This window comes from Ceratosolen solmsi, unplaced genomic scaffold, assembly GCF_000503995.2.
Source record: "Ceratosolen solmsi marchali unplaced genomic scaffold, CerSol_1.0 scaffold31, whole genome shotgun sequence".
Taxonomy (NCBI): Eukaryota; Metazoa; Arthropoda; class Insecta; order Hymenoptera; family Agaonidae; genus Ceratosolen; species Ceratosolen solmsi.
Window position 1 is genome coordinate 4,304,807 of NW_011948432.1, and position 9,967 is coordinate 4,314,773.

General features: G+C 35.1%; 1 protein-coding gene across 1 annotated transcript; it reads left to right on the top strand.

Moving 5' to 3' along the window:
* The first annotated feature begins 596 nt into the window (after window positions 1-596).
* LOC105364339 (macoilin-1) lies at window positions 597-9,310 on the top strand. Its single transcript, XM_011502237.1, has 13 exons — window positions 597-770; window positions 2,167-2,308; window positions 2,390-2,516; window positions 2,608-2,737; window positions 2,807-2,873; window positions 2,972-3,182; window positions 3,326-3,581; window positions 3,710-3,949; window positions 4,032-4,208; window positions 4,686-4,964; window positions 5,973-6,166; window positions 6,424-6,706; window positions 9,170-9,310. The coding sequence occupies exons 1-12, from the start codon at window positions 691-693 to the stop codon at window positions 6,684-6,686; spliced, it is 2,166 nt and encodes a 721-aa protein (XP_011500539.1). The 5' UTR covers window positions 597-690; the 3' UTR covers window positions 6,687-6,706; window positions 9,170-9,310.
* The last annotated feature ends 657 nt before the right edge of the window (window positions 9,311-9,967 follow it).

Below are 9,967 nucleotides of genomic sequence, written 5' to 3' on the forward strand. Positions count from 1 at the left end.
CCACACCCCTCCATCTCCTCCTCCTCCTCCTCCTCCTCCTCCTCCTCCTCCTTTTCCTCTTCCACCGCCGCCACTTCCTCCTCAGCAGCAGCCGCCGCTATTGCCGCCACCGCCGCCATCGCCGCCGCCGCCGCCGTCGCCACCGCCACCCCCACCACAACCACCACCACCACCACTCCAGTAACAGCGCCGTCGTCACCACCGTACCTCCCGGCCCCTCTGGCCACGTGCGTGTGTTGCTCTTCTGATTGTGTGCACGCGCGCAAGCGCGCGTGTTCCTCTATACCCGCTTAGTTCTCAGCGTCTGTTGTGCGCGCGCGCTGGTGTTAGTGTTCTTGCGAGTGCCAAGTGCGTGCGTGTGCGTGTGTTGGCGCGCGCGCACATGCGAGAGAGAGAGCTAGTGATCGGGTTTTCGTGCACTGTGCTCGTCGTCGTGGCTGCTCTCGCGTGTGTCGCGCTCGCGCGCGTCTGCGTTTCTGCTTGCGCCCTGGCCGTGTTGTTGCCGCCGCAGCAGCTGCTGCTGCCGCCGCCGCTGCAACCGCTACTGCTGCTGCTGCTGCCGCCGCCGTCGTCGTCGTCGTCGTCGTCGTCGTCGTCGTCGTCGTCGTCGTCGTCGTCGTCGTCGTCGTCGTCGTACGTCGAGGAGAAACAAGGTTGCAGCCTGGCAGCGCTGGACAGTGCCCGAGGAATATGAAGAGAAGAAATGCTGAGTGCGGCAAGCTCCGGAGGCCCTTGAAACGAAACAAAATCACCGAAGGAATCTATGGCAGGTGAGCCTTGCAGATAGTGTCTTCGATCAAGTTTGCCTTGCCGTCAGTCAAGGTCTCTACGTACTTTGGACGAACGTTCCTGTGACTTCGTGTTCGCGAGTTCCTTCATGAAATTCGCTTACTTGCTTTTACGACTTTTACGAATATCTGTGCGAAAATCTGTGCGAAACTTGTGCGAAAACCTGTCCGTGCGTTAACAGAGATATGCATTCGTACACAATGGCTACGTTATATACATCTTTCCCTCTCTCTTAAAAATAACCAAAAAATCATGCATAATATTCATTGTAGATCTTTGGCGCGATCTTACTTAGCTAAGAGGGAAAGGATGCAGGATTCGTTATTCTGTTGCCTCAACCCTCATTTTCTTTTGCTACGTATCTGGCAACTTTACCCGAATTATAGCGATTCTCATCTCTCTTTCACACTCTCTCTCTCTCTCTCTCTCTCTCTCTCTCTCTCTCTCTCTCACTCTCTGTTTGGTAGTGTGCGCGAACTCTTTATCTCTCCCCCTTGCCCCCTCGATAGTTCTCTCACTCTCTCTCTCTCTCTCTCTCTCTCTCTTTCTCTCTCCGTTCCTCCCACCCTCTCCTACCCCCTAGTTAGCCCGCGCTCTCTCACTCTTACTCTCTCGAAACTGCAGACTTGTTTACGAGAATTCTAAGCTTTGCTTTAATTAATAAATGAGCCTTTTTTTTTAATTTCGACGAAATATTTCTAACTCGTAGTAACGATATCTAAACTCAATTTCTATTTTTACGATTTTAAAATCTTATGGTGTAAGCGATGCGTGCTTTTCATACCTATTAAATTCACCCAATTTTCTTACTTGAATTTAATCGTTTTATTATAAATTAAAATTTTATTCCTCTACATTGCTTTTCGCAAATTTTTGAACTTTTTATAACACTAGCATTGTTATGTATATGAGGTGCCTTTTCACACTAACATTGCAACGATATAGTTTATCGCATATTACTGGCATATTGTTAAACAAGCATCCGAGATGCTCAACAATGTATGCAGCTTTAATAAATAAAGAGCATGTAATTTGCATTAAGAAGATACAATAGGTCAATGTTTTAACAACATTATTTCCTAGATCTTTCTTACAGTCTCTGATTTATTTGTAACCATTGTTATTATTATTTATTGTTTAAATTTATTCTTCATTTGCATTGATTAGAAATTAGAAAAGTATTTAAATATTTACACAATATTTTGTAATAATTGTAAATCATTAAATTTCTTTTTAAAAAAAAAATGTATAACTTTTGCATCATAAAGTATTAAATTGTTGTTGACTTGTAGGTATTATTATTATATTGCTACATATTATTGTGCCACATCGATTTAAAGTATTATTTAATAATAGAAAATCATTTGTAATTTTCAGTACAATATTATATCTAAAGTTTCTTCTACTATGGGCCCTGGTGATCTTAGCAGACTTCATTTTAGAATTCCGTTTTGAATTTCTATGGCCATTTTGGCTATTACTTCGAAGCGTTTACGATTCTTTTAAGTATCAAGGTTTGGTAAGTAGAGTGGGACTCCAATAATCTTTATTACGTCACTTGAATGCGAATGAAACTTATTGACAAGATGCTATATTTCAGGCTTTCTCTGTATTTTTTATTTGTATTGCACTTACGTCGGACATGATTTGTTTTTTCTTCATTCCTGTGCACTGGCTGTTCTTTGCAGCCAGTACGTACGTTTGGGTGCAGTATGTATGGCATACGGGTACGTATACGTCGTCGAATTATAAATTCAACTGATAATCTAATAAATCCCAATGAAGTTTTAAAGTAATAAAGTATATTTTGACTTATAGATAAAGGTGTGTGCTTGCCAACTGTGATGTTGTGGCTACTGTTTCTCTATATAGAAGCAGCTGTGCGATTAAGAGATCTGCGTCATATGCCATTTCATTTAGATCTGTGTAGGCCATTTGCAGCCCATTGGTAAGCATAATCGACAGGCATTAAAATAGTTTTATTTACATGCGTAGTGTACTTAAATTATTGTTTTAGCATCGGCTATCCGGTAGTAACGTTGGGATTTGGTTTCAAAAGTTACGTTGGCTATAGAATGAGACAGGTTTGTTGACAATCGTGCCTTGTCTTAACAAAAATTAATTAATAAAATAGCTTAATGGTTTACGATATATTTAATTTTATTTCCATGTTGATTGTCAGAGGAAGCAAAAAGATGTAGCTAAAGAGAATGAATTCTACTTACAATTACTGCAGCAAGCGTTGCCTGTGGAACAGCAGGCGACCAATTTGCAGCAACAAATGCAGTCTCATGCGCAGTTGCAAGTACCAATATCTACTGTGTCGGTGGAACAAAATGTTAAGCCCCATAGGCCAAATTCGCAATACAATCCAAGTCCAGAGAAAAGTAGAGGTAGCTTGTATTTTTCCCAATTTATTTATCAGTTATAATTTTGTTGCTCGTAAGGGAGATTATTAGTAATCATCGATATTAAATGGATAATTAGATTAAGAGCGAGAATTGAATTTATAAAAATTGTTATGCTCGTGTTCTAGGAATTGGCAATGCCTCTGTAGATACAAGTATACAAAATGGAGGAGTTCACAATAATACACAAATAACGTCACAAGCACATAGTGCGATAAAAAATAATCAGAGGAAATCTCTCGATAAAGGGGAGAAACTGGAGGACCAACACAATAAGCATAATACCGAAAAATTGTCACAATCTGAGAAAAATGACAAAAAGTATGCACACACAAATGGTATTACTGTATCTTCCACGGAATTACAATATATAGAGAGGATTAGGTAAGCCTTGACAACGCTGCGCTTTCCAAATGTCCCATATACCTATCCGAACAGAAACTAATGTTATTATTGTATTATTGTAGCATTGTGCTCGGTATTTATAAATTCTTCAAATTCATTTGTTTCAGTTCTGTAAATGATTTTGACATTAATGAAATAGAAAAAGACAAATCGGTTAAGGGTTCTGGACATAATTCTGTTAAAACTCAATCTAATGGTTCGGCGACTAGCAAGTGGAATAATGTCAAAGAAAGTAAAGACACGTCAAATAATACGAATAATCAGCGAGAGAGAAAAGGACGGCAGGCAAAGGTACCGACTGAAACAATAAACGAGCAACAGAAGCAACAGGATGAATATTGTCAGAGGTACATTTAAGATTTATTGATTTATTCATTGATTGCTCTTGAGAGTTCGCTAAATTAATTATGATAAAATATTTGGAAATAGGTTACTCGTTTGTCGTAGGCTCGAAGCAGATATTAAGCGATTAAAATCGGACTTGCAATCAAGTCGACAGGTCGAACAAGAATTACGATCTCAAGTTAATACGTTGTTAAGTGTTGAGCGACAAGCCAAAGGTGATATTCAGCAACTTCAACATGACAATGATCAGTTGCAAAGCAAGTGAGTCGCTATTATTCAAAATTAAAGGGACGAACGTCTTTTCAGATTATAGTTTAAAATTTTCTCAATAATCTGAATAAAATCTAAATCTAAAATCTAAATTCTCTATAAAATCAAGTAAAATACTCTCAAATGTTGTATCGGGCTATCTGTTACATTAACTTCTTTAAGCTCGCAGTGCAAGCGTACACGCCACGAATACGCAGTAATTAAAGCGACTAAGTTAATGACATATAAATATCAGGACAATAATCAATAAAATTTAAATATAATTAACGAACGTCCAAAACTGCCCGTCGCACATCCATTATATAAAGCCTAGTGATCCACTGCTAATGAAAGTTAATGAAAGCGCATTCGCGAAACGTCCATTGGTTGTTGACGTTTACGTTAAATTTTTATCCGAAATAGTCACTGACTCTCTCTCTCTCTCTCTCTCTCTCTCTCTCTCTCTTCCCTCGATTGTCTACGTAACAGAGTACATGGATTGGTAAGCGCCCGACAACTGGACAAGCAGACAATGACCTCCCTGGAACGACGGATAGCCGACGAGAGAAGACAGCGCACAGCCTGCGAAGCTTCGCTGGCGTCCGAAAGAAGAGCGCGACGTGCTGCTGAGGAGGCACGTTCCGCGATTCCACCCTCGCCACCAACCCTCGTCCGCCAGGAATGCACGGACGCGTGTAAGACTCGAAGAGCTCAAATGGAACAAGATCTCAAAAGCTTACGCCGAGAACTGAAAACGAAAGAAGATAGGTAAGACGGACAGCAGGACGTTTATTGGATTTAGAACAAGGAGGTGGAAGCACGAGTGTTTGTTTGTTTAAATATTAGCTGGAGCACCTATTCGCGCGCTATTTTTTTTTTTTTTTTTCTTCTTCTTTCCAACGACGAAACGTTTAATTTTACAATAGGCTGTCTTCCTAAGCTCCTACCACTACTTAATGAAATAATATATGGTTTCATTGAATAAAATCGATGTGCGTTTTTCCAAGCACCAACATATAGCATCGTATAAATTCAAAATTTTAATAAAGATTTATTTATTTATTGCTTTCTTGCCGAGCAGAGGATAATACTTTCAGCCTTGACTACAGAGTCTAACGTTTAACTAAAGTAACAGTTTATGTTAAAAAGGGGATATAATATTAAGCGAAATGACGCGAATTGTTTCGATTGTTTTCCTTAGTTTTATTATTTTTTTTTTTCTCAAAATTTTTTAAAAAAACATAAGGTGCGTATTATGTGTTCATTCATTAAAAAAACTTACAATTTTCATTTTTATAATTACTCATTGATTTTTTATGTTCACAGGTTAACCTTTTTCTAATATTTTTTCTAATATAATAATAAATTTTTCATTATAATTATATATATATATATATGTTAACGTTTTTAAAACATTAAGTAATAAATAGAAATTATATATTATTAACGTGTGGCCATTAAAAATCATTTTGTTTATTTTATTACAGTAATTAAACCGTTTACAATTTTGAAGTAAAAAATATGACAATTCACTCTTATTACTTGATAGCGTATGACTAAATTTAAAGACTATTATTATTTTCCATACTTATTATGCATTATCTTATTCAATTATTTTTATATGCATTAAGTATAATTTACAATTGCAAAAAAAACTCTTGACTTTCTAATAAGCTGAGAGATTTAGAATTCATAAAGCTTGGAAACTCAATTAAAACAGTATGTCATGTTCGATGTACGATAACTTGATGAATTCATAATTTTATTGTACGACAGGTGCATGGCTTATGAGAAAGAAGCGACTCGTTGTAAAGAAAATCACAGTGAACCTGAAATTATACTCGGAGCACTGAATGCACTTCAAGACAAAAATACTCATTTGGAGAACAGTTTAAGTGCAGAAACTCGAATTAAACTGGATCTCTTCTCAGCTCTTGGCGAAGCCAAGCGCCAGCTAGAAATTAAGGAGAGTAAGTACATGCATAAATAAAATTGTTATTTTTATCACAATTTAAGGCCATTTAAAATCTTTGCCCTCTTGTTATCTATTTTCTTCTTTCTTCACTTCCTTTCACATCCAATTAATGGCAACGACAATTATTCTTATTGCATGATTATCTCATTTATTTATTTTCTTTTAATTTCTTTTATTTTGATTAAATACGAGCATATAAATTATAATATTTCTCTCTTTCTATTTTCTCTTTCATTTTGGAATAATAATTAGGTCTCATTCGATCGCAAGAGAAAGAGATTGACATTTTAAAGGCTAAAATAGCACAAGACTTAGCTGTTATGCCACAAGATACGTTTGGTCCAACTCCTACGTGTTCAACGTCAAAGCTTCGTTTGGGCAATGACGTACGTATGGGGAATTCAAAAATTCGTGCGAATGAAAGTCCTTGCCCAGGCTGTACTGTATCGAATTTGGATCCCAACGCAACAGCATATACACCTAAAGGATCATTGGTAGCATCTACCGAAGCTTGAAAACCACGTTTCTAATATTGGTAAAGCTCTCATCAATGGAGCAGGGTGTAGATCGTTGAAGCGCGTTTCGTTTGGAGATAATATCATTTTACCGATAAAAATTACTACTTATTATTATTTAATAATCATGCGCTTAAGGTCAAAACATTAATTTATAAGAAACATGGAATTTTGTCTCTCTAAACTTACATTAATAATAATATCGAAGATTTATATAATTCTTATTTTGCACAAGAAAACATTAAGAAACACGATTCATATTGTCTACAACCAAAGTATAATTAAAAATGCTGGATGTATAGAACATGATTAATCACTGGTATTGTAAATTTCCAATCACCAGTGTCACTTGACTTTAAAGCTTCAATGCTGTGGGCTGATTTTACAAGCGCTGTTTAAAATCTTGTGATAAAATTAATTCATACAATTAGATTTTATTTATTTTACAATAGAGTTACATAAGTAAGGTCGGCGCGACAACTCTTGACAACGCTCAAAAGCTTATAATTCATTACGTACATAAGAAAAATTGTTAAATATAAAATCAGAAAACAATTTACCATTTTAGAAGTTTTATAACAGTTGATAAAATCATCTTACAGTATATGCCTCAAACGCGTTATGACGGCTTGCTAAATAAGTTTTACACAAGTCGCATTCCGAAACTAGTCCATCAAACAAATTATATTTTAAAAATAACCAGCAACTAAACCATCACAAGTCATAAGTCATTATTAACAAACATCATTCATATAATGGGAAAGGTAAAGCGTAGAAAATTAACACATCACTAATTGAACGAAGGAAAATTCATCGGTAAGATAAGAACGGAAGTTTCTAATATTAATTGAAATTAACACTATGTCGTGCTGTTCGTTTCTCGAACAACTCTGCTCGTTCCAATTTATCAAACTTCGACATTTCTTTCTATGAATCTTAAAGAAAAACAAAACAAAACAAAACAAAACAAAAATCAAATAATAAATAAAAATATTCATAAAGAGCAAGTGACTCTTGTCCGTGCAGTCGAAAATAATTTTTTGAGATACATACATCTGACATACATACAATCGGTACCATTTTTTGTGCTGTGAAGAGAAAGTATACCAAGGCAAATTACATAATTGTCGTCAGCAAGCGCATCACATTACCTACAATCAAACTTCCATTGATTTAACAACATATTTATTTATTCTTTCTTTTCATATTAATTAAATTTATTTTACAAATGTAATTTAATTATGTTAAATTTTAAAATACTTATAAAAAAATACACAAATAATATTACGTACAATCTTTATCGATATTACATTATCATTTTCATTATGTGACTATTACGTTTTTGTTTATTGCCTTGATACATTTTCCCTGTAAATGTCTTTACAAATAAGTAACTATTGGAACGATTTTGTATAACTTGGAATTATTAGTCATCGATTAGAAGCGATTGAGTTAAAATTAATTAACACTAATTAGTTAAGTTATGCGTTTTTATGCCACTCTTCCATGGCATTCGAGAATATTTAATTAGCAAATCCTCGAATCTCGCAAATAGCTTAAAAATTTTCTGGCTAAAGGTTCTGATTGTGGTTCGCTTCTATAACTTGTCATGTTTTCAGTTTTAATTATCAAACGCCCGATAAACAATATTATCCTTCCTATTGTTTTATATAAGAACTTATAACGGATATAGCGTTTTCTATGTATTTGCAGTAGCGGAAGGTAAAAAATTTTATTATTTTTTTTTTATATCCATTATGATTTCGAACTTGGGTTAGGCTATTTTGTAAAATTATAAAATTTTTATAAGTTATTGTGAGGATAACAGCGAAAGGGCGTAAATATTTTAATATCCTATACACATTACCCATTTTTCCTACGTTTTTTTTTTCTCTCGCAATTCAATTTATTATTCAAATTCGGCAAACAATAATCTTTTCGCTGTGCTTACTTGTCGACAGCAGCTCATAATAATTCATTTTCAACATAATACAATGACATGGAATCGAAACCACAGCCAACAAAGTCAACCTAAAGCAGTTCCGCAAGCACAAATATGATTAGGATAAAATTTACGTAAACAGTGTAATCTTTCCCTTTCCTTGCCATGCAGAATCATTTGTTTAATGCTAATGATATAGAATTACGTACCCACTTGACAATCGTTTCTCTTACTTATATAATTTTTAAGATTTACAGTCTTGTATTATTAAAAGACTTATACTTATGAAAGTATAGGAAAGAAAACTCATAGGAAAGCAAAGCTCCGCATAATGATTTTTATTCCCAATTTTAGTGTACTTCCAGATTCAAGTTTAGATTCAAGGCTGATAATTTTATATTCTAGATTAATGATGTTAGAAAAAAATTGGTTTAACTCTAGAATGAGTGGAAGAAAGAAACGATTTGCCTCATTAGTATATACTCATACTTTCAGACTGAAACATCGCACGTTTATAACTCGTTAATAATTATACTTTCAGTACAACAAATTCAGAAGCGAGGTTTTACAAAATAAGAGAATGAAATCGCATCATACATCCGCACGCGCGTACCGTTTTGATAATGAAATAGGCAGAAACAGACTTATTTTTCTATTTTCTAAATATTCATGCGATCCGATGATAAGAATATAAGATATTAAATAAAACCAGTGACAAAAAGAATATAATAATAATAAGAAGAAGGAGAAGAAAGAGAGCGAGTGAAGAGAGATAAGGTAATTTGTAACGAAAAGTGTAACGATTCATGCCACTCGAGCAGCATTCATTTTTCTCATAAAGCATTGTAAAGGATACATGCACAACATCCTCATTTAAGTGCGTGAAGGCATTCGCGAAGCACAATCATAATACAAGTGTACAAGGTTGTTATTATAATGTAAGAAATCGTTTCCTATTAGTTTCGCATAAGCTTAATTAATGTCTTAATTACGAGTATGGTTATCAATAATGGATGTATAAAGCGTTCGTTTAAAACAAAAACAAAACAAAAAAAAAACAAACAAAAATCCACAAAAACAAACAAACAAACAAAACAAAACAAGGCTACTAAGCATCGTCGTTATTAATGTAAAGGACAAATCGAATTTACTGTAACTACGCTTGTAGTTTTTCAGTCTTGTCAATTATTTATTTTCAAGTTAAATAATTTTCTTTCTTAACTATATGTCGAGCCTAATGTTTCACCAATGATTCCTTTCCATCATATACAATCGGTTCACTTTAATTCGACATGGCCGGCGATATGATATATTTTTCTCAATGTATGCGGTACAACTT